The sequence below is a fragment of the Dasypus novemcinctus genome, chromosome 11, assembly GCF_030445035.2.
Source record: "Dasypus novemcinctus isolate mDasNov1 chromosome 11, mDasNov1.1.hap2, whole genome shotgun sequence".
NCBI lineage: Eukaryota > Metazoa > Chordata > Mammalia > Cingulata > Dasypodidae > Dasypus > Dasypus novemcinctus.
This window is the reverse complement of record NC_080683.1, coordinates 105827849-105852909: the sequence shown is the minus strand read 5'-3', so window position 1 is coordinate 105852909 and position 25061 is coordinate 105827849. Positions and strand designations below refer to the sequence as shown.

At 38.4% G+C, this 25061-nt stretch overlaps 1 protein-coding gene and 1 long non-coding RNA gene across 4 annotated transcripts in view; one reads left to right on the top strand and one right to left on the bottom strand.

Moving 5' to 3' along the window:
• Positions 1 to 19715: 19715 nt before the first annotated feature.
• Positions 19716 to 24954, bottom strand: LOC131280450 (uncharacterized). Its single transcript, XR_009188048.1, has 2 exons — positions 23574 to 24954; positions 19716 to 22455 (listed from the first exon to the last, which is right to left on the bottom strand). It is a non-coding gene; the product is annotated as an uncharacterized lncRNA (long non-coding RNA).
• The window catches only part of MTCL3 (MTCL family member 3), a 66454-nt gene continuing 65386 nt past the window's right edge, over positions 23994 to 25061 (top strand). For all 3 annotated transcript variants that reach the window (XM_071218656.1, XM_071218655.1, XM_058307395.2), the window contains exon 1: positions 23994 to 25061. In XM_071218656.1, the coding sequence (XP_071074757.1) occupies positions 23994 to 25061 (1068 nt within the window).

The window sequence follows — 25061 nt, the reverse complement described above, 5'->3', positions numbered from 1 at the left end:
CTGACCTCTCAAATGGAAATATTTGCTTTATCAGCCTCTGATTATGCTCCTGAAGTTGACGGAAACTATGTTGCAGTTTCAAGCTCCCGCAAGCAGCCAATGGTGGCTCAGTACAGCCAAGCGTACACTGTTCCATAGTGCCAGAGAGCACTGTGCACCAGGCCAGTAAAATACTGGAAACTCTCTCTAGGATCAACGATGCTACGACTTGCTCACTGTGTGAAGAACATGCTAAGTGGAGCCATGATTACCAGAATACTGTAAGTAAAACTTAAAACACAATTCGCATTATGGCCTGCTCCCATGGAGAGATAGCATGTAAGCTATTACAAACCTGAAACTTAAAACTATTAGTTGCAACTCAGAATCCTTATGCATTTAGTAATAAATTAATTAATATTAAGTGCTGTGTTTTTATCCTGTTCTAAATATATGCCTAATAATTATAACATTATCTTTTCTATTCTGGATCAGGTACAAAGTACATTAGACATGCTAAATTCCTGGTAACTTCATTTTCTAAATAGCTAATAAACATGTCTATAAAATAAAGTGGCAGTCTCAACTGAAAACAATGGGGCCACCAGTGGCTTGCAGGTAGCCAGTTAACTGGTGCCAGGATCAGCCACCCTACTACTCTACTCTACTCTACTGTGTAGCAAAGATGAAGCTTGCTTGCTAGTGATGGGTCACCTATTGAACAGTAAAAATTACTAGAAATTATTCAATTAAAACCAAAATGAAAAAAACTTTATTCTGTAGTTCTGATCACTCCCACAGCTAAAAAAACCTAAAGAAATTTCCAACTTGGTGCACTAATCCTGAATGGAACCAACAGCCCAAAAGGTGCCAATTCACCAGAAGCATCTGATGGAGCACATGAGTGCCAATCATTAAACAGCCTAAAGTGCATCTTCAGAACAAAGCTAATTAGTTAATACTGTTATCTATTACAATTTCTCTCTGAAAATAAATAACTTAAAAAATATATATATATATACACACACACACTGTTCTCCACTAATTTTTAAAAGGGGTGCCGTCTTTATAGGCACCTAATGTTGTCTACCTCTGTAATTCTATGTCCTCTTTTAAAAACAGGTATTCCAAAATTTTAATTAAGTTTGTTTCTTTATGAATGAACATCTTATTAACTATACAAAAACTTCATCCAGCTTCGTGCAGAATGCCAGATCCATCTTCCTCCAGTCAAAATAAAGTAACAAAGTTTTTACACCTTGTTAGGTAAGGAGTACAACCCATGGCCAGCAGGAAGTACAGAAAAGACATCATCTCCCTTCAACACCCCTTTAAGATTAAAAGTGTAAACTCTTCAAGGGTAAAATAAAATTAATAGATGGATCTGGAGTCTGATGGGAAATCCACATAAGCACAAATAACTCCCAGGATAACTGCTGGGGCACTCAACCCCAGGATTCTACTGTCCAGGATGAGAACTTCTTCTGGAAATAGGATAAACCCCGGATGTTACCCAGGAACTTTGTCTTTGGGCCCTCACTGGGAAATTGATAAGTGGGATAATCAATCAAAACAAGAAAGAGCCACCCACCTCATAACTCCAACAATAGTTATGCCAAAGCTTAGCAAGACAAGCTGTCATAACGGGGGGAAATGATGTAGGCTATAGGTGGGGGGGGGGGGCTGTTCATCTCTTCATAGATAACCTGACTGAGCTGTGCATTTGGGACAGTGAGAACTGCAGCCCTGCCCTTAGTAACCCTGACAACAACTCCAATCCCAGAGAAACAGTTTCACAATGCAAACTTTATAAACTTTAAATATTCGGGGAAAATGCAAACCAAATGTGCTAAATGCTTATCTAGAATGTATGAAGTCCATGCTAAAAGCTTACCTAGGATGTGGAAGATATATGTTAATTCAAGTTTATTGAGCACTGAAACAAAGAACCATTTGGCCCTTCCTCTGTATAAAAGAAACTCAAAAAAACTTGTTCGGGGCTTGGATTTTGAATGAGAAGCTCTAAGCTCAGCCAGTCATAAATAAATTATTTTTCCTTCCCAAAATTATTCCTGAGTCCTGGCCTTTCTATACACAAATAATTGGACCTCTCTTGACTTCTACAACAGTAGTTCTATACCTGTTTTAGAATTTCATAGGATAGTGAATAGAAATAAATACTCAGAAGAAGATATACAGAAAAAAAGTTGCACGCATAATACAGCTAAAATAATCAATATCTAGGAATAAATCAATCCAAGAATGCAATGGAAGGAACCATACACAAAAACTACAATACATTGCTAAAAGAAACCAGAGAAGTTCCACATAAATGAAAGGACAGTCCATGCTCCTGTATTGGAAGACTAAATATTGTTAACATGTTGTTTCTACCACAGGCAATTTACAGATTCATTGAAATCCCAATCAAAATTACAGTAGTCTTCTTTGCAGAAATGGGACAACTCAATCATTATATTTATGTGGAAGAGAAAGGGACCCTAAACAGTCAAAGTCTTCCTGAAAAAGGAACGAAGTTGGAGTACTCAAACTCCTGATCTTGAAATTTATTACAAAGCCACAGTAATCAAAACAGCATAGTACTGGCAAAAGGACAGACATATAATACAATGGAATAAAATTAAGAAATTAGAAACTTTTGACAAGGGGACAAATGCTACTCAATAGGGAACAAATAGTCTCTTCAATAAGTGGTGTTGGAAAAACTGGATATCCATCTGCAAAAGAAGGAAGGTAGACCCCCTACCTCACACTATACACAAAAATCAATGCCAAATGTGTCAAAGACCTAAATATAAGAGCAAGAACAATAAAACTCTGAGAAGAAAGCCTAGGTAAGCATCTGCATCTTCAGGAACTTGTGTCAGGCAGGGTTTCTTAGACTTCACACTCAAAGCACAAGCAACAAAAGAAAAAGTAGATAAATGAGACCTCATTAAAATTTAAAACTTTGGTACGTCAAAGGACTTCATCATAAAAGACAAAAGACAACCTACCCAGTGGGAGAAAATATCTGATAACCACATATCCAATAAATGTTTAATATCTAAACCATATAAAGAAATCCGTCAACTCCACAATAAAAAAGACAAACAATCCAATTAAAAATGGGCAAAAGAATTGAATAGACATTTCTCCAAAGAAGACATACAAATGGCCAAAAAGCACCCGAAAAGATTCTCAGCTTCATTGGCCATTAGGGAAACGCAAATCAACATCACAATGAGATACCATTTCACACTTACTAGAATGGCTACTATTAATAAAACAGAAAATTATCAGAGTTGGAAAAGATGTGGAAAATGGGAACACTCATTCATTGCTGGTGGCAATGTAAAATAGTACAACCCCTGTGGAAGACAGTTTGGCAGTTCATCAGAAAGTTAAGTGTAGAATTACCATATGACCCAGCATTCCCACTTCTAGGTATATACACAAAGAATTGAAAGAAGGGACTCTAACAGATATTTGCACGATGAGGTTCATAGTGGCATTATTCAAATTGCCAAAAGATGGAAGCAACCCAAGTAACCATCAACCAATGGAGGCATAAACAAAATGTGGTATATACACACAATGGAATATTATTCAGCCATAAAAACTAGTGAAGTCCTGATACATGGAACAAAATGGATGAATCTTGAAAACATCATGTTGAGTAAAATAATCCAGGCACAAAAGGACAAATACTGTATGATCTCACTGATATGAAATTATAAGAAAAAGCGAGTTCATAGAGTTAAAATTGAGAATCTAGGTCACCAGAGGATGAAGTGAGAGTACAGAACAGTGAGTTAAGACTTAAAAATGTATGACCTTTCCATTTGGGATAATGAAGTTTTGATAATTAATAGTGATGGTAGCACAACATTGTGAACATAGTTAACAGCTCTTAATTATATATTTGAATGTGGTTAAAAGCGAAATGTTAAGTTGCATATATGTTACTTGAATAAAATTTTTTTTTTAATCCATGGCACTGGACAACAGAAACAGTGAACCCTAAGTTAAGCTATAGAGTATAGTGATAGAACAATTATAAAAATTTGCTTTCATCAGTTGTAAGAAATGTACCATACCAATTCAAGGTGTTAATACTAGGGGTATATATGTGAATCCTTTGTTTTATGCATGAACTTCAATATAAATAAAGTTACTGTAATAAATATTATTTTTTACCATTTTATCCTAATATCTCACATAGTGTTGGCACATAAGAGGTGTCAATAAGTATTTACTAAAGCAAATATTTACTCTGAAGTCATAACATCGTCTTGCATTGTGTACCACTCACAGATGACTGGCTAGGACAAAACCAAAACTGAGAGAGAACAAAAAAAAGCTATTTTCATTGAGTTATTCACCAACAGGAACAGCAGACCACAGAATCAGAGACTTAAGCAGTCCTGTCATGAGCTTTTTTCAGGACCTGTGTCCATCTGGTTCTCAATTAGTGTGCTTTTGCCCCTTGGGGGAAATTTGGAAATGTCTGGAAACATTTTCTGTTGTCACAACTTGGAAGGAAGGTACTACAAGTATCTAGTTGGCAGAGATCATGGATGCTGCTGAATATCCCAGAATGCACAGATCAGCCCTTTATAACAAAGAATTAGTTGACCCAACTCGTCAATGAGGTTGAGAAACGCTGATCTAGAAGACAAGCTAAGAGACTGACTCAGTGGGAACTCATATTAAATGGATGACAAAGATTTTCTAGTGAATAATGAAATGAACACTGAGTGTCTTAATTTGCCCAGGCAAGGATAATAGCACAGCAAAGAAATTCAGGGAGTGACTCCCTGAAGAGAAGACAGGAGCCTTTATGTGGTAGGAAGGGGAAGTTCATTATATTTATTGTAATTAAAGTATTGAAGCTTGTACCCTGCAAAGGGTGGGATCGGTATATACATTTGTAAGTAATTGGTTAAAACACATCCCATTGTTCATTGTTCATGAAAAAGTCTTCCTTTAAATCCAGTACAGATTTAGTATACCATTGGACCCGAGTTTATACTTGTTGATCATCTTTGGCTGCTGTTCAATTAAATTGCATGGTTATTTATCAGCTTTAGCTTATTATCACTTGTTAAACACAGCATCTGGCATTTTTAAATAAATTTTTATTTTAGAATAGTTTCAGATTTATAAAAATGTAGTGAAGATAGCATATAGAGTTGCTATATAGCCCTCAGCCAATTTACACTACCATTCATTTTTTATATTAGTATGGTAAATTTGTGACAATTAAGGAACCAATATTGATACACAATTTTTAATTAAAGTCTGTACTTTATTCAGATTTCCTTTCTGTAATCCTACCCATTTCAAAAAGTCAAGTATCTCAGATCACCTAATAACAAGGAATATTTTTGCTTCAGAATTTTGAGTAGTTGGCCTTAGCTTCCTGTAGCCCTATTTCATTCCACTGCCTTTCTTTCATGAATGTAGTCTTCTGAACTTCCCAGTAACTCTGTAACTAACCTACTTGCTCAGTGGCACACAGGAGAAAAATGGAAAAAATTAGAGACAATGGGGAAAAAGGAGGTAAAAAATCTTACAGAGGCAAGAGAATAAGGAAGGAATTTACTATTTTAGAAAGAAGTAAAAGGTCACTTAAGATGAGGCCATTTATGTTGCTATTTTAGAAATTCTCAGTAGAAATTCTGATTAAAAGTTTTGCATTTCCTTGGAATATATTGAAATTATAGTCTGAGTTATAAGATAAAATATCCATAATCATAAGATTTGTAGAAGATAAAACACAAATGTACTTTAGATCTACTTAGGATAAGAGATTTTCAACTTTAGTGAATTTGCTAATAGAAATATCTCTTTTCAATGATTTTCTTCTTCTAAAGCTGAAAAAATGTGCAGAAGATTTTCTCAATACTATATAGTTTTGTGAAGCTGTGGGTTGCCATATCAACTTTGCAAGTTCACCACAATTTCTGATGGGTTTCCAAATAGAATCCTCACAGTTCTCAAACTTATCCTTTTAGATTTCAGTGTATGAAAGAGAGCACTCTTATTTGCTACGAAAAAAACGTTTCAGAAACAAACTATTTCAGATTTGATTTTTAGAATGAACAATGTACTGGATACTTTGAATACAAATAGGAATATGAAATAAAACCCACCTGCAAGAAATTCATGCTTTAGTAGGGAAAACAGATGTACAAACTAATGATTACCTTGTCTTATTTTTCTAACTATGGAAACAAAAAACCAATTTCCTCAAACAGATACATCTATAATAATATGATATGTGTAACGGTTCATTCCAAGCAATGTCCATAGCTTTGCATTCACAGGTAATTTCAAAATGTTTTAAAAACTAAATAAAACACAAAAAACTATGAAAGGAATATGCATAATTGAAATTTTGAAGCACTAATGAAATATAAAATAATTCACCTGACATTGAATAAAGGGTGTACAAAGGAGAAAATAATAAAGAGGGAATGCCTAAAATTGAATATATTTAAATATTTTTGTCCAAGAACATATTTCTGAAATATAATATGTTCAAAATTGTATTTGATTAATTACTAGAACTATTATATTGCCTAATTTCTGACATTAGATCCAATTACATCCTTATTTGAAATGTATAATAGATGTGTCAGTCTTAATTCTATTTTCCTCCTAGAGGTTATTGAAGTTGCATTTTCTTCTTCCCTGTCTTTTCTGTTCACTGCTGCAGAAGTGCAAACCCATTGTATAACAAAGAGTAGAAAGAGGGAAAGGAGACAAAATGGAAGGAAAACCCATGAAGCCTGTGCTTGTCCCTGCCCACCTTCTCACGTCCTCCCCTACGTCCCTTCACTGAACGTGCCCCAACCGTCCCTCATACTCCTCACATGTGCTTTTTATTCGAGGTACTCTATCATCCTGTCGATGATTCTAACTAGAGTTCTAGGTCCTTCACATGCAAACTCTTTCAACACACTAGATCTCAAAAACAACTTAATTTATTTTTTGCTTGAGCTATTCTTTTCATAATCAGATTTTTTCTTCTTCTAGTCAGATTTTTCTTCTTCATAATCTTTTTTGATGGCTGTGAATGACCAGTTTTCTGAGATGTGCAATATAGTTTTGTGGGTCATTCCTTCTAAAATCTCAGATCCTTCTTCTGGAATTACTTTCCATTTACTTGAAAGACATCTTCTGGAAAATCTTGTAGTGAGATTCCGTTGCTGATAAATGCTTTCAATTTCAATTCTTCTGAAAATATTTATTTATTTTTCTTATACTGAAAAGATAAAGGTTTTATAGTATTAAGTTGATTGCTGTTTTTTCTAAGCAAAGAAAAGGAATTAATAATAAAAATGTAAATGTGTGCATTAAAAACCAAGAAAAAGTAAAACTGATTACTTTTAAAATCATTAAATAAAAAAAACATGTAAACCACTTACTAGTCTATGAAGAATGAAAGAGCCGTCTGAATGAGATTGGTAGTGAGAGAAGGCAAGTGGAGACTCTGGTCACTGTTGTTGTTGGGTGGGACTGAAAAATGCCCTGGTAAAATTGAAACAGTGAACACTCAAAGTCTGTCCATGTCCATGTCTGAGACCAAGGTACCACATACTTGAGGCTCCAGAAGCGGATGCCATGAACAATATCAGTAGCCATAGACCTAGCAGTGGGGAAAATTTCTACCCACCGTATCTGTAGTATATATCCTTTTTTTGTGCAATGATATATTGCCTGATAAAAAAGCCAGAGCTTGTAAGTGTGTTTTTGAGTTTGAAGCTCATGACATGACCACACTTATTTGTATTAGTGATCACTTTGCCTTCACAATCTAAAATTTATTTTAAATAATATTGTATACACATAGCTTCTCTTCTTATTTTCCAGCCAAAAATAAACATCAGATTAAACATGCTCCAGTTTCTTGAAAAATATTTTTATTTAAAGAAAATGAAATGATGAAAATCAAAGCAGCAATGCACAACACACAGATCTAGTCATATTTGGAGAATAGCTGAGATGAGACACAGGGCATTCTTATGAAGATTCTCAAATAACTCAAGTGGTTTTACTTATGTGTACATGTGAATTTGTTGGACTAGTGGGCTTGCAAATTAAGTAAGTAGTTATAGAAAATATTTGGATGGTGCAAGTTTGGATAGTAATGGTTAGCTTTATTCTACTAAAGAAAAATTGAGGGCATTTGCCCCCATCAGTAATACTAATTGACACTGAAATTACCCTATCAGTCAATGTAAAGAAATAAAGAGAACTAAAATAGAAATATTATTTTACACCTTAAATACTCAATAGAATCAATGGAAAATATACTACAAAGCATTAGCAGAAATTAGTAAAGTAGGAGTTATGTGATGGTTTGGAGCTATGTACCCCAGTAAAATATGTTCTAAACCTTAATCCATTCCTGTGAGTGTGAACCCATTGTAAAGAGGATATTTTGATGAGACTTCTACAGTTAAGGTATTGCCCAACTGAATTAGGAAGCATCTTAATCCTATTACAGGCATAATTTGCTTTTTTATATTGGTTATATGTGATAAGTCATCTTTGCTGTGCCTATTGGAATTGTTTTCAGGTGCCATGAACTGTACCCATACCCATTGCATAATATTTGCTTGATCTGGCTAGGAAACTAAAACAGATTTTTAGTGGGGTGCTGCTATTGCAAATACCAAAAATGTGGAAATCACTTTGGAATTGGGTAATGGGTAAAGGTTGGAAGAATTGTGAGAAGTTTGATAGAAAAGGTCTACGTTGCTTTGAAGAGACTGGTAAAAACATGGATCCTAAAGACAGAAATGATGAATGCGCCATTGCAAACTGAAAGAAAAGTGTTTTAAAGTGGCAAGGAATTTGGCAGAATTGTGTTCTGATGCTGAGGGCAAGGCAGAATTTCAAAGTGATGGGCCTGGATATTTAGCTGAAGGGATTTCCAAATTAAATGTGGAAACTGCACCCTGGCTCCTCTTTGCAACTTATAGTAAAATGGCAAAAGGGAAGGGATAAGCTGAGCACTGAACTCCTGAACACAAAGAAACCAGATATTGATAGTTTAGAAAGTTCTGAGCTTGTGGAAAGTGATTCCCCAGAGAACAGTACTCCATGTGAGAATTTAACTGAACATGGAACCAGTCAGCTCTTCCAGTGCAAGTCAGGATTGACTTTTAAGTTATATGAATATATGATTATTGAAAATTGAAGTAAGTTGAAATTAGATATCATTTCAGAAATAAAAAGGAGGTTTATGCTTAAAGGAAAAGAATTACTTAAAATTTATTACAGGGAAGCAGATGTGGCTCAAGTGATAGGACTTCCACCTACCATATGGGAGGACCTGGGTTCAATCCCTGGGTCCTCCTGGTGAAAAAGAAGAAGAGAAAGCATGTCTATGCTGTGAGTCAGTCCCCATGCAAGTGAGTCACACAGGAAGATGATGACACAACAAAAGAGAGACAAAGGGGAGAGAGTCAAGGTGAAGCAAAGCAGAAACCAGGAATTGAGGTGGCATAGCTGACAGGGTATCTCTTTCCACATCAGAGTTCCTCAGGATCAAATCCCAGTGAATCCTAGAGGAGAAAAAATGAGAAGAGAAGACAAAAAGTGAAATAGATGCAGAAGATCATGCAGCAAATGGACACGGCAAAAAAAAAAAAAAAAAAAAAAAAAAAACAACAACAGGGCAGGGGGAGAGGATAAATAAATAAATCTTTTAAAAAATTTTATTGAAATTCTTCAAGGCAAATATTTAGGGCTGTTTGATCATATGAAAACTGTGGAAACTGCCTTGTGCATAGAAAGATTTTAACAGCATCCCTGGCCAGTAACCACCAGATGCCAGGAGTAAACCCTCTGTCTCCAGTTGTGATAACCAAAATGTCTCCAGTCATTACCAAATGTCCCCTGGGGGCAAAATTGTCTCTGGTTGGCAACCACTTAGGGAATCAGCAAAGACCTTCGTTAGGACTGGTATTTTCTCTAAACGTTAAGCAGCAGCTTTCAGTGAGCAGAGTGAGGGAGGGAACTTTGGGCAGATAGCAATAGGCCAAAGTAAGAGAGGCACAGAATAAGTTCTACAAAGAGTTTGGCTGGAAGACTGAGGAAACGGAGATGAGTAGTGGGAAACAGGGTAGCTTAGGGTCAGAACAAGAAAGACTCCAACTCCCTTGCTGAAGAATGTAGCAAACAGAAATTTAGCCCCAAAGGGGAAAATGACCCTTTGACAACTCCTTTGGATAAGGGTCTGCTGTTCTAAAGCATCTTAGCAGAATCAGAAAAGCCCCATGAATAAACTTGAATATATTTCCTTGGTGAAAACCTGACTCATAATTGAGTCAACTAATTTGGGTCCATGAAAACAAGAATACTAGGAAGCCAGCCCTGCAAAATAAGATGACCTGGTTCCTGCTCTCACCTCACTTTGCCTTAGGTCTTACCTATTAGAAACCCTCCCCTCTCTTGTTCAACCATGATATGCTCCCTGATATCAAGAATGATCGTGACTTTCTTCACTCACGTGCCACACTGTAAAAAAATAAACTTTGTCCTGCTCACGTTTCAACTTTAATCAAAAGGTTCTTTTTCTCCTCCGATGCTGTCAGAATATCCAGGCATGTGTTGTCTCTGAAGCACTTCAGTCAGAGAAACAGTAAAACTGAGGCACACAAAGAATTCCAAGTCACTCTGAGGGACAAAGTTCTTCATACGTAGAAACAGGCCTTTTTCCATTCCTTTACTGACTTTCCAGCCAAACAGGTAAAACTCAGGCTTTGTAGTTCCCAAGCAGTTTCTGTAGGAGAAGAACATCCTATACTATAGTCCAAACCATGCCAGTCCATTATCTGGAATCTGATGTTAGGCCTAGACTGTGTATCAGTTCCCCTAAGGACTGTTATCTTTTGGGATTGATCTCATAAAATGCTCTCTCTCCAAGTGTAGGTTACTATTTTAACTTTTGACCGCCAGGTGGGGAAAAGCTCCATAGTCCAGTGGAGAAAAAGAAAACATGTCTGAGCTAAGACTTAATATCCTGGCAATCTGGAGCTGATAGTTGCCTTGCCTGCCTTGTATTCTGTCCCAGCAGCCAACAGACCAGGACATTGAGTTATGAATGAATAGAGAGGGAAGCTTGAGACAAGTGAGAGTTTTAAGCTTAAGAACAGATGGTAACATTGAAAACTATATATCCAAAACACCCATTTTACTTTCTAGGCAAATAAGGTCCAGCCCAAAGACAACAATTTGTCCAAAATCACATAAGGAGTCAGAAATAAAACCGGGCCTAGAACCCAGATATTCCAGTTCTTTCATCTGGAGCTTTATTTGCAAGAGACATGTCCTACATTTAAAAGGCTGTAAAAATGGATCTATCAGGCGAGTGAGCTGGAGATTGTTGGGACCATTGGAAAGAGGAAACTGTTTCAGGGAACATGTAGGCCTTCCCACCTGCAGAGTGGCCACACCCAAGAGGCCTTCTTGAGAAAACATTTCCAACTGCCTGAGAAGTTGCCAAGATGGTAAATCTTACCACCCACGAGCTCTTGTCACTGAAGACTACTTGTTTTAGGACTTTATAGAGTTTTGAGATGTTAAGTTACTTCAATTTTATAGCTATAAAAGAGGGAAATGACATTTGCAGGCAGTTTCTTTATTTAATATCACCTTAGTTATACATCATCATCAGTTGGATTGAAAATGTGAACAGCAATGTCAAAAGTCCAAGCTATTCATGGTAGAGAATTATCAAATCCTGAAAAATAATATGGGCCCTTTGTACTATGACATCTTTCACATACAGTCATAACCAGTAGTTAAAGTGACAACATAACAAAGAGAAACGGAGAGAAAGGATGATTAGATTTAGAACTAATTTGTCAGAGCAGGTTTGGCTTACGAACCTAATGAATGAAAACATAAGGTACCTGAAGAAGGAGGGTACAAGAACAAAGGTGGGGTGCAGCAGTATAGGTCAGAGGTAGACAACATCCAAATTCACTTTTATTCATTTATTTTTAAAAGGTTTATTTATTTACTTTATTTTTCTTTATTTATCACCCCTGCCAATGGTTCTCTTGTCTGTCTGTTCACTGTTTGTTTGCCTTCTCCAGGAGGCACCAGGAACAGAACCGAGGACCTCCCACATGAGAGGTGAGTGTCCAATAGCTGAGCCATATCTGCTCCCTGCAAGCTACAGCATCTGCTGGCTTGTGGCACCTACTTGTTGGGGCAAGAGGCGGCATCTAGTTCTTAGTGCTGTGCAATGAGAAACTGATTTAGTGAGAGCAACTACTTACAAGAAATTTTTATGTCCCTGCTATCGGCAGGGGCAAATTTCCTAGACGCCAAAACAAAATTCAAGAACAAGCATCCTAGATAACATGAACTGTCTCTCACCTCTCTTAGGCTTTCATGATTCTCATGGATTATAACAGAACACCATCCTGCAAAAAATGACGTTCAAGTAAAGATGACAACATTTCATTGTGAAAGACAATGACACCTAGGGCTGTAAAACATAGGAAAAGGCGTACATCTTTTGAAAATGCAAGCATTAATATGGACAACTCTACAGTGGTCCTGCCAGAAAAACTCTTTTAAACAGAGAATAATAAGATTTAAAAATTTTTTCTTAATTAATATGTCATATTGATCTAAAACCCAACATTGTTTCTTAAGAAGGTTCTTTGCTAACATAAAAAAAAGAAAACAATTTATAGAATAATAGGAATTAAAAGCATCCTTTTAACAGAAGCACTTGGTATTCCTATCTTTTCGAAAGGGCCAATCTATTCATATTCATATTTTCATTTTAGAACCAAAGCTCTTAATCTATTGTTAATTAAGTTAAATAGGATAACGTTTTTAAAGGAGTATCATTGCTGGTGTGTGGGAGGGGCTTGTTTAAATTATTTCCATCTATCTTTATTAGTTAAGGAAGAATTCATTTATACTTTGACCCTTGAAAATTGAAAACGATAAATTTTCTTTAAAAAAAACATTAACCTGTTCAAGTTGATTGATGGAGCAGATTTGTTTACCAATAGAAATTTCTAAAGAAAGAAAAAATAATAATAAGGGAAATCTGAGAAGGATGACTTCAAGCAATTTCTGTATGACTTGATACTGATGATATTAAACTTGCTGAATTACAAACCATACAGCAGTTCAATAACTCACTTAGAAGGCTAACAGACATCAGCTCAAAAAAAGATCTGAAAGCACAATCAAGGGTCGAGGGTCAAGGAGTATAAGCAAACTGACCCTGCAGCAGGGAAGATGATGAGTGCTGAAGGGGAAGTGCCTGGATGCTGGCACTTTGCCAGATGATATTCCAGTGAATGAGACCAACAGCAAAATCATACTTAGCTGAAAGGAAAAGCAAAACTAGCCTAGGTATTGATATTAAAGAATATAATGTAAACAAGATACGTTGTACCCTTGCCTGCTGTTGCTCACCATTGTTTAGGAAATTGTAAAGAAAGAAGGAAGGAAAGAATGGGAGAGGGAGGGAAGGAAGGAAACCAACAGGCTATGGGGGGAAAGCTAAAATTATCATTACTGATAGCTGGAAATTGTGCTTACTAAAAATTTCTTTTCTTAAGCAGCTCTGAAAGTTCTAATGCCCAGCTAAGCTGGTTTTCTATTAAGATCATCTTAGAAGTTTACTCTTTGCACTTAGTTCACTGAAGGATATTAACCAGACCATCTCTGTTCTGTTTATAGGAATAAGATAAAGTCTCAAAGCAAAGCCAGACAGGATGGTGTCAGGAGCACCATATGACCCAATAAGTTGTAACTTTCCTCCAAGACAAAAAAGCATGATATCTTGAGAAAGGAGTCATGAAGACCTTACATGTAGGCACCCACAAAACAATATCTAAACTGTGGTTTATTAGCCACTGAAACCAAGGACAAATGTGATGTGCTTGAGACAAGGTTGGACTTAGAAATTGCACGTATTCATCTCACAAGACCCCTGGAAGTATCACTCAGTTTTTTCTGTTTTTACTTGTTTTTCTTTTCACCTATCTCCTCTTCTTTTCCTATAAAAACCCTAGCTCCCATTCTCATGTTGAACCGGTTAGGGGAAGATTCCCCCAGTTCCTTTCTTGTACACTCAATAACAAATCACTTCTCATTGAGAGAAGTGTTTTCCTTTGTGGTGCCAGATCAGGTGGGCCCTTCTTTTGAAAATAGCCATTCAGGTGGTATCTTTATTTACAAACAAAAACAGCATTTATCTAGAAAATCCAAAGAGTCAAATAAAGAGCAGTCAATGCAAATGAGACAGTTTAGAAGTGCAATTTATTCCTAGAATGAAAAATAGAAAATTCAAGTCTTTCCTATATTTGAGAAGGGAAAAAGATAAAACCAAAGAAATTAGAAAGTGAAACAAGACCTGTTGTAATGGTGAAAGAGCAAACAAATAAATGGAACAGAAAAAGGAGACCAGAAATTGGCCCAAGTTAATGATAAAATGTAGTGTTTCAAATTAGCTTGATCCTTCAATAACGTGTTGGGATGAATGACTAAAATGCAAGATAGATCACCAGCTCAGCAAAATAAATTCTATATTATAGCAAAAAAAAAAAAAAAAAAAAAAAAAGAACACATTTTAGGAATATAGAGAGTTAATGAAAAGCATGCAATTACAGAAATACTAGGAAAAAATAAAAAATATTGGTGAATAATCCCAGGCTGATAGAAACCTTTCAAATTATGTTAACCAAAGGCAGAAACCAATAGAAAACTGGTAAAGATTATCTTTCATTTAAAAAAAAAAAGAGTTAAGCATGGGAATGAAGTTGGAAAAATGAGAAACCCATTGAAATTCAGAATATATTGTATGTACTTAATATGATAGTGATACTGAGCAAAACGGGGTTTGTTCTCTTGGTGTGCCTTAAAAACAAATTCCTGAGACACCGGGGTTTCAAAGAGAGAAAGAGTTTATTGTTTGTCCATCTTAGATGGCCAAAAACCGCTTCCTAAATTTGCAGAAATTCTAATATTTTATAACATCAGGATGCTGATGAGTAATTTGTGTAGAGTTTGTATAAGGTCTTACATTAATAAACATTAAGGGGTTGAACAGGATGGAGGTCAATATTGAACCAGGGTGAGTCACAAAGTTGCAATCATTATCAAAGATCAAGGCATCCAGGAGAGGGGATACTGAAAACCAAGTTCAGCTACAAGGTTTTTCATACAGCTAGCAAACAGAAGAAGGTGGAGTGGTCATCCTTTCAATAGAAATGTTCATATACAAAGGTAAGATCTGCCTGGAATAATCATTACAAGGGCAGCATTTTAGTTGGACCCCATACAAGGGTGAAGTCAGACTTGCTAGTTTCAGTAATTTCACATATCAACCTTTGACTGTTTTATAATTTACTACAAGTAAAAAGGCATCTTTGTAATGATTGAGTAGTCAGTATTAACCCTTTGTTACAGTAGGTCCCTTCTCATGCCAAATGAATGAAGTTGTTGACTGATGTTCTGCAAGTGACCTAAGCAAGAGAGAGTAGATCCAGCAAATTCAACACAGACCTTTAGATATGTATTTCTCAACTTTGGAATAAATATAGTGCTCCTATAACTGCCCCAATATTGTTGAATCAGGAGCCATGTAAGGCAGATTGGTGGATTATATTATTCACATAAACAATGATTCCTGGTGTTTCAGAAGATCTTGCATTTTAGTTTTTGGCTGTTAGAAGAACCCAGAACAACAACAACAAAACATCACTAGGAACTTTGTACTGTTCAGGAATTTCTAGAAAAATGTTTCTATTCATTTTTATATTATTTACACATTTTGCATTTTCATGGCCTCAGAGCTGTAAGCTTGCAACCTAATAAATCCCCATTGTAAAAGCCAACCCATTTCTGGTCTATTGCCTTGGCAGCCTTTAGAAAACTAAACACCATGATAACAGTGTGGTAAAATTTATGCTATAAAAATGATAATCACTCTAACAATTAATATGCAATTCCAGTGAAAATTACTTGCTAGTATTGGAATAAAGGACTCAAAATGTCTGCTTTTTCTAAAAGTAGAAATTTTATGGTCACTATCATACATGATAGCTATGACTTTGTGAGGGGTAGAGTCAGTAATTCCAAAGTCCTTCAGTTATTGATAAAATCATCCCTTGTTCTGCTATACATATTTGACCTCTTAGATATGCGGTAGTTTGAGTCTTTCATGGATCCCAGAAAATTATTTTTTTTAATTGGTCCGTTCCTGTGGCTGTGAACCTATCATGAACCTTTGATTTGATTAGATTGAGTTCAGAACTGTTTGATTAGATTACTCCAGTAAGTTGTAGCCCAGGGTGAATCTTAATCCTTTTACTGGGATCTTTTATAAACTGGAATCTGTAGAGCCACAGAAACAGAAAGAAATCCCCAGAAGCTGAGAGAGAAGTCCCTGGGTGCTAGAAGCTGAAATTGGTGGATCAGACTGAGAGGAATGTTACTGAAACCAGAAGCTGACAGCAATGAGGTCTGAAAGAGAGGGGAGAGACAAGCAGATGTTGCCATGTGCTTGGTTGTCCACAACTGCAGCTTGGGGAAAAACTTCTCCTGATGATGCCTTGATTTGGATATTTATAGCCTCAGTATTCTAAGCTCATAAATTAATAAATCCCTATAGTAAAAGCCAATACATTTCTGGTATATTGCCTTGGCAGCCATTTGCAAACCAAAATAAGATATATTTTCCAATGAGGATGGTGTCTGTATAAACTATACCAATGGCTCCATGACCCTCTGGATTTCATTGGTTCAGCCAATAGGAACCTTTTAACAGGAGACCAGAGGAAGAGAGGAAAGTTAATCAATGGTATTTATTTTCCTAGACCCCTCACAGGGGATTGGGACTGCCAAGGTTTCAATGAGTTCCCCAGGCAAAGCTAGCTGGCTGAAGTAGATAGGTGTTCTTCTTCCTGACTGCTGATATCTTCAATTCCCCTTTAAGGCCTTCCTGATTGGATGAGACGTCTCTCATTCTCAAAGACAATCTCCTTTGTTGATTGCAGATGTCATCAGTCATGGAAGCAATTAACTGAATAATGATTTAAATCCACAAAATACCCTCACAATAACAATTGGCTAGTGCTCACTTGACCAAACAAATGGACACCATAACCTGGCCAAGTTGACATGGGTACTTAATCATCAAAAGTATAAAGTAATTTAGGGTTGCATCCTTATCATTATGGCATGATGAGAATTGGTCTACTATTCCCATACCAGTGCAGTTTAAGTACTGATGAATATTGACAGATGCAGGGCTCCCACACGTATGCGAGATGAAGGATTATTCAGTGACTGATATAGAAAATTTGAGAGTTTCTATTTTAAAGAGTTATATTAGGGGAAAATATATGTGCATATGGCATTTATATAATAACTGCCAAACTCTAACAAAATCTTCCCTAAGATTAAGACAAGACTGAAAATGGAATGGGGTTGAAATCAGGTACCCAACAATATTTTGATTGTATTAAGTAGCTAGACATTGCGTTAATTACCAACAGTGAATATTCATTAGCATTTTAAAAAGATATGCAATAGATGTTTAACTACACAAGGCCCAGATGCAAAATTACACAATGACAAAAGCATGAATAACAAAAGCATCCATGATAGGGTAGCAATTTCTGCCATTCACAAAGAAGCCTTAATGCAATGTCAATCAAACTAAACATTGTTGGCCATAAAGTTGAGCTGTAACATGTACATTTACTCTGAGAGATTGTAAGATAGCCTTTATTAAGATGTCTGAAATTAAGCTAAACACAATGTATAATAACGTTTAGAGATAAAAAGATGAATCATGGTGTTTACAACCCAAGGAATCTATGATTCATTAATTATTATCTGAAATGTAATTCACTGAGCAAATGTGGCTTGTGACTGCATGCATGCCTGGAAAGGTCAGGACAATGGCACATCTCCAAGCAAAGTGACTCTCCAAACAGAGGATGGATCTGAAAATATCAGCTTTCCTCTGTAATTAGGACTCTACCAATCAATCAGTATACATTGATCAGCTTCTATGTGCCCAAGTCTCTGCTAAAGATAATGAGAGGAACAGGAGTATTGTTTTAAAGTATTTATCATCTGGATAGATAGTTATGAAATAGTTGGAAAACAAGGGTTTTGAACTGTTTGACATTAGTTATTAGTTCAATAGGAATTAGGAATAGCAAACTTTAGGGTAAATTAGCATAATAATATTGAGAAAATGATAATAATAATGATATCTAACACATCCATAGCTTTTAATGTCAGGCACATAGTAATCATCATTTACTGTTAGTTATGATTATCAAAACTCGTTCTCTGTAATAAGAATTGCCTTTGTCATTTCATAATAATGATTACATAAATTGGGTCTACTAATAAAATGAATTCAACAATGTGTTAAACATATACATAGATGAATAAATGAGTGAAAAAGTTAAGGCTCATGATGTTCAACTAACTTGCACAAAGACAGAAGAATTTGAAACTTAAACTGAATCTTAAAATTTGGAATGACTCAGGAATGGCAAGAAGAAAGGTACAGAAGTAGAATGATCTTCACTTGCTTATGAGAAAAAGAGACAATCATCTGACCAGGGATGGGGGCATGTGTAGCAAAGTATTAGGAAGCATATTTTGGTATAAGATGGGGACAGTGCAGTTCTTGGAAGTCCAGCCAGAAGGGTTAAGGCATGATGTAATGCTGTAAGCAGGGTGATATAAGGAAAGTGGTGTTCAATAAAGGTGTAAACTGGCCACATAGGGCAGCATGGATTTGGCAGTAAAAAAAAATCTATCATTTAACATAGGAAGGAGGTGCAGCAGTCTAGACATAGAATTATGAGGGTCAGGGTTTTGATGGTAACTACAAAGGAAACAAAGAAGAAAAGATAAGTCTGAGAGACAATTTAAAGGAACAAAGAAAATATGGACATAGAAGAGAAGAAAAAACATAAAGCAACGAAGAAACTAGTGTTAAGTGTGAAAGTATATCGAATGGTAATTTCATTAAGATATAGAATAGCAGTAGATAGCAGCTGAAGGAGAGATACAAATTTCAAATGGAATTTAAGGTGACAGTGTTACCTTCAAATGAAGATATTCCATGTATAGATGAAAAGATTGGACTAGGACACAAGTGCAAAATCAGACTTAGAAATTCAGATTTTAAGTCAGATATAAAATGAGGCACCTGGGAAGAATATAAGAGGCAGATTTGACTGAGGAGAGGACCCACGTTCAAGTTCCAATTGTGACATTGAACTTGAGTATGTCTTTGAAGATAGCTCAGTACTCCAAGTTTAAAGTGGGGAAGATAATATATACTTCACAGTGTTTTGAGCATATAAAGTGAAAGGACTTTGTGAGCTTTAAAGCTATGTAGATTAATATACCATTATACAGTTAAAGTCATAAGAATAGAAGGGGAGACATTTTAAGCTATATATTTCTTAAAGGCATTGAAGTTGAGACTTTAACTTCCTCTCTTGATGGAAAACCTACATCTTGCTGTGATACAGAGTGGATGATTCATTAAAAAGTCAGTTGGTCTTCCTGCCATAAAATGAATGCCCAAGTCTGCCTAAATTCTAGCAAAGTCTTGGAATAATCATTTGGAGTTTGTGTAAATGGAGAAATATAATTTCAGCCAGAAAACAAATTAATAAATCAGACAAACTTCACATCCAAAGTTCTATATCATATTGCCATTTTATTATGTGTTAAGAAGTTATCTTAAATGTTGCTTTTACATATTCTATATTACTACATTTTAATCTTGAATTCACATAATATTAAATAATAAAATGAAATATTTAGTCACAGATTGCTTGATTTAACCATGCAAAATAATCCATTCTTGATTTTCTTTGGAGTTTTTATAACTTACTATTTACATTAATGTGAATACTACTACTTTAGGAAGAAATTGAAACTTATAAGCCTGAACAGAGTACAAGTTCTCAGAGAAGCCAACCAAATATGTTTGTGTCCTTAGACTTTGTTCAGAATAAAGGTATTTTATTTGTAAAGACTGATAAGAAAAAATATTTCATCCATTCCGGCATGTTGAGTGAGCTGTGTGGATCTTTCTGAAGCAAATTATAAGTTAAGTTTGGGCACAGAGAGATGAATTGACTAATTAATATAAATACCAAATAAATCGTGATCCTTTTTCCTTCTTTAAAAAATTTTTGACAAGCCAGTCAAGGTCTGAGCTATTCACTATAGCTGTCACATGTTATTTTTCTACTTCCTAAAAATATTCTAAGGAGAATAAGAAAATCACCTCAATTCAGGACAAGGATTCTTTCTTGTTTAATTTTTGCATCCCCAGCACCCTGGACAGTACCTGACACACAAAAAGGAACTCAATATATATTTAGAATAAGTGTATGGATGAATTATTTCGTTCTGAAGATACTAATCATGAGAGTTTGAAAATCTTTTGTTTTGCTATAAGAATACTGTTTGTATGTAAATCACTTTTTTTAGATGTTATACCTGGAAAATAAAATCTACACAATTCATGTTATCATAAACGCGTATTATTTCAAGATACCGATCTTTTTTACCTACAAAACTACCGCACTTAATGTAAAAACTATAATTTCAAAAAATTCCCTTTCCAAAGGGAATTTTTATTCCAGTTTATTCTCATCTTTAAGTTCACAGTGGAATTTTTACTGGTAGGAAGAAGGGCCCCATTCCAAAAACAAAAGAAAAACTGGAAGGGAAAAAGGAACTTTCCAATCGGATTTTTAAAATGTTATTATGGAACAGTTTGACATTGTAAATTGCAAAGGCATATATTCTGAATTCTCTTTAAAGCTTATCTCTTATAAATATAGTCTCTGATTTCTATTATCTGCAAGCACTAAAATAAAGATTATAAAACCCAGGAATTACTCCTTATATTCACAGAGGAAACTGAAACTTAATAAAGAATGGAGCAAAATGCACCGGGAGCAAGCCTGTCTGTACACGGTCTCTGGTAACCGGTATTTATTCAGAGTGCACTGAATTATCGTGGCTTCGCAAAAGCCCTTTGTCTGTGGGACGGTGGGTCTGGCAACCATTTCCTCCTAGTGAAACCGACTTCTGCTGACTCCGCCTGGGCGGGGGGTGGGGAGCGGGCAGCGCGTGGAAAGCTCGACTGAGAATTAAAGTGAGTGAACAAAGAGAACTCCCAGCAGCCGCCCGCCAGCGCCTCGCAGCTGCAGCAGGAGACGTCAGTCACGCCCGGCTGGCTGTTCGAATGCGTCTCCCAGTAGAAGATGGAAAAGAGCTCAAGCAAATAATTGATGGAGATTGACCCAGACCAGGACAAAGCTTTGCAAAAAAACCAGCGCGTCCGATTTCAAGCGATTTTGGAATCTTCCGCCAAGTACGGGATACCCGAGCGGAGGGAGGACCTTGAGCGCGGCTACCGATCTTCCATCTCGGGCGTGGCTCTGGCCTTTTTGTCTTTTTGTCTCACCGCCCCTTCGCCTCCGCCCTCTTCTCTTTCTTCTCTAAAGTAACCTCTCTTTGGTGGCTTCCACCCGGGCCTCCCTTGCAGTCGAGCCTCCTCCCCTGCCCAGTCGGGTGAGATCAGCTCATAAATATCACTGCACTTCCTGGGGAGCGTCTGGCACCGCTTGGTACTCCGCGCATTGCCTTCCTCCAAGCCGCTGCTCCAGCCCAGTGGCCGGCAAGTAACGCTCGCTGGGGGTTGCTGAGTCTGACTTACGCCTTTGTTTGGAGAAATCGAGTGGGTGTGGAACCCGGGACAGCGGGGCTCAAAATCGTGTCCAGCGGGAAAATCGAAGATAATACCACGAAGCTGAACTTTCTGCGGCCCTGAAAAACCATAATAAATCCCGAGGTCCCCGGAAGAGCAGAAGGAAAGCGGCTTCGATCTGCTTCAACTTTGAAACATCTCCCCAGCTGAGAAGTCAGCAGTTCTCCCAGATTTCTAAAGGGATGGGGGTGAGCGACGGAGTGGGACAGCGAGCTGATAACTGAGTTTAAAAGTGTTAGTTTGGGCCATGCCGGGGTTGCTTGGGTGTCGATTTGCACGGGAGAAGCCTTCAAGAAACGCAGCATCTTGTCACTCGGCAAGGACCACGTGACAGCAGCCAGGTACCTTTGATCTTGGAACCGGATTCCAGGAATCCCAGATTTCTCCTGGGTAAAAGATTTTAGGGGAGCCGGGTGTGAGCGTTCTCCTATGGGTCCTTAGCTCTGCCTGTTTCAAAACAAAAATGAGGTTGTACTGGCAACATAACTTTGCTGGTGGCCACGTTAGTGTGATCTATTGTGGATGATTAGGCCAGACATTCTAGGAGCTTCATGGTTCCGAGATAAGATGTAGAAAAGAAGTTGATGCGCAACTTTTCCTAATGTCTTCTTTGTTCTCCATATTTTTCCCAAGTGAGTTGAAAGGAGATCCTGGAAAGAGAAGGGGGAAGGGAGCCGGCCCATACTATTTCTTTGGAAAAGGAAAAATTACCCAACATTGACTAAGCTATGATTCTTAAAATAAATGATAACATGAATAATGTAGGCATCTCCTCTGTTAATAGGAAGTTTGCTTGTTTGTTTTTTTTAAAGGAGAACATTCTGCCTAGTCATGCCATTTTCAATGTTTTAGAGGGAAATTATATTTCTTAGGACAAGACCCCTAGCTGAACAGCTGACTAGATGGCTGGCTCACTAGGGAACAGCAACCACAAGGCAGGGAGCATGCTATTTTCCAGATTAACGAAGTTAGTAATGGTTTTACCTTGGAAAGCTATACAATAGAAACTGTATTTCCATTCACCTCACCACGAGTGAGGATGCACCAGCCTTCTCGGTGCAGTGTCTTAGAATTTGTCCCCACAGGACAAAATGAACACTTTAGAAGTTCAATTTTGCCCATGATGTAAGCCTTTAAGAAGATGTTTATTAAGAATGGGGATGTTTATCTCCATTCCAAGAACTATGACATTGCATAAGCGTAGAAAAAGTCATCTGTATCATAAGAAATGGTGCCTATCAGCCCATCAACTTTTCCAAAAATTAACAGAATTATTTCTCAGAGCTAAAAAATAATATCTCTTTAGGGTTGCATGTGAGTAAATCTGATGGTGATTCTTAATACTCTTGAAACAGAGGCTGATTTAGTTAAAGCCTTTCATTAATTATATTTTCTTTCAGTGATAATTTAAAAGAAATTGGGTGAATTTTTTCTAAGCAAAGACATCACGAGGATTTGGAGCTTAAACCTTCTTCACTAATTGAAACTTAGGAATACCAATTAAATTAAACTGGCTCCGACTAAACTGAGCTTTAGATGCACATTTGATGCTGAGGAAAATCTTAACGGAAAAGTCTTGTATATGGGCAACTCCTTTTTCTTCTAAAGCTAGTTCTTATCTGTCTCCTATTCATTCTCTCCGCCCTCTTCCCTCCCTCCCTCCCTCCCTCCCTCTGTCTCTCTCTCCCTCCCTCTCCCTCCCTCTGTCTCTCTGTCCTTTCCCATAAATTCCTTTCTATCTCTGTATCGCAGCCTTTCCAAAACCTACTGCCGTTTTATGCAACTGTTCGGTGCCGCTGCTTTTAGAGCCCTCGTCATTTTTCTCAGGTGGAGTAAGATGGAGACAGCGCCTCGCTGGGCTAAATGAGAATCGACAACCCTGCGTCCTGTTCCTAAAGTCAAGGCTTGGTCCTTTCTCTCCATTAAAAAAGAAAAGAAAAGAAAAATAAAAAGAAAGAAGAAGAAAAAGCTTCTAGTTAGCGCCTTCCAAATCTCACCATATCAGGGACTTTTCTTGTACAGCAAGATCACCCTGTTCTCTGTACCAATGCAGATCTGCTGTGTGCTTCCTTTCTTTTGTTTCTGTCCCGATTTAGAAAGGAAGGTTGGTGGCGCTGAGGAGAGAAGAGGATGACCTGGTGGTGGAACATTCCAAATTGCATCCGGTAGATTTTCTTCCTAGATTGCCATGAGTCAGCCACAGACCGGGGGCGCTGCCCCTGCCACAGCCGCAGCTTCTGCTGCCGCGGCCGCAACTCAGGCTCGCCTGCACCCGGAGGGTAGCAGCAGAAAGCAGCAGCGAGCTCAATCACCAGCCAGACCCAGGGACAATTCGGCCAGGCAGACAACCACGTCCAGCCGGTCCCCGGCGGGGACCGGCACTAAACTCAATTCTGCTCAGCAGCAACAGGGCAACAAGACCGCAAGCCGCGCAGCAACTCTCGCCAGCACCCGGGCAGGCGGAGGCGGGGCGGAGAAGGCGGCGTCCCCTGCGCCTAAAGGCGCCGCGCCGGGAGCTGTCCACCCCGCAGCCGGTGCTGAAGCAGCCCCTGCGGCTGTGGGCAGCAGAAGGCCCGGCCAGCCGGAGGAACCACCCCGGGAGCTAGAGCCAGTGCTCTCGAAACTCGGGGAACCCCCTCCGCCCGGTGAAGGAGTGGGGGGCGGGGAAGGGGGAGGAGCCGGCGGCGGCTCTGGGGAAAGGGAGGGGGCCGCTCCGCAGCCGCCGCCGCCGCCCAGGGGCTGGCGAGGGAAAGGCGTGCGCACTCCGCAGAGGGGCGGCAGCGGCGGGGAGGGGGCCTCCCCTTCGCCATCCTCCTCCTCTGCGGGCAAAATCCTCGGCCCCGGCAGCAGAAATCCCGGAAGCGGCGTCGCGGGGGGCGGCAGCGGCGGCGGAGGGAGCTACTGGAAGGAGGGATGTCTGCAGTCTGAGCTCATCCAGTTCCACCTCAAGAAGGAGCGGGCGGCAGCGGCGGCGGCCGCCGCTCAGATGCACACGAAGAACGGCGGCGCCGGCGGTAGCAGCCGCAGCTCCCCGGTCGCCGGCGCCGCTGCCGTTTGCGAGCCCTTTGCCGCCTCTTCCGCCTCAATGGCGGCGGCGGCGGAGGGCCCCCAGCAGAGCGCCGAGGGCAGCGCGAGCGGCGGCGGCATGCAGGCGGCGGCGCCCCCTTCAGCGCAGCCCAACCCGCAGCAGCTCCAGGAACAGGAGGAAATGCAGGAGGAAATGGAGAAGCTGCGCGAGGAGAACGAGACGCTCAAG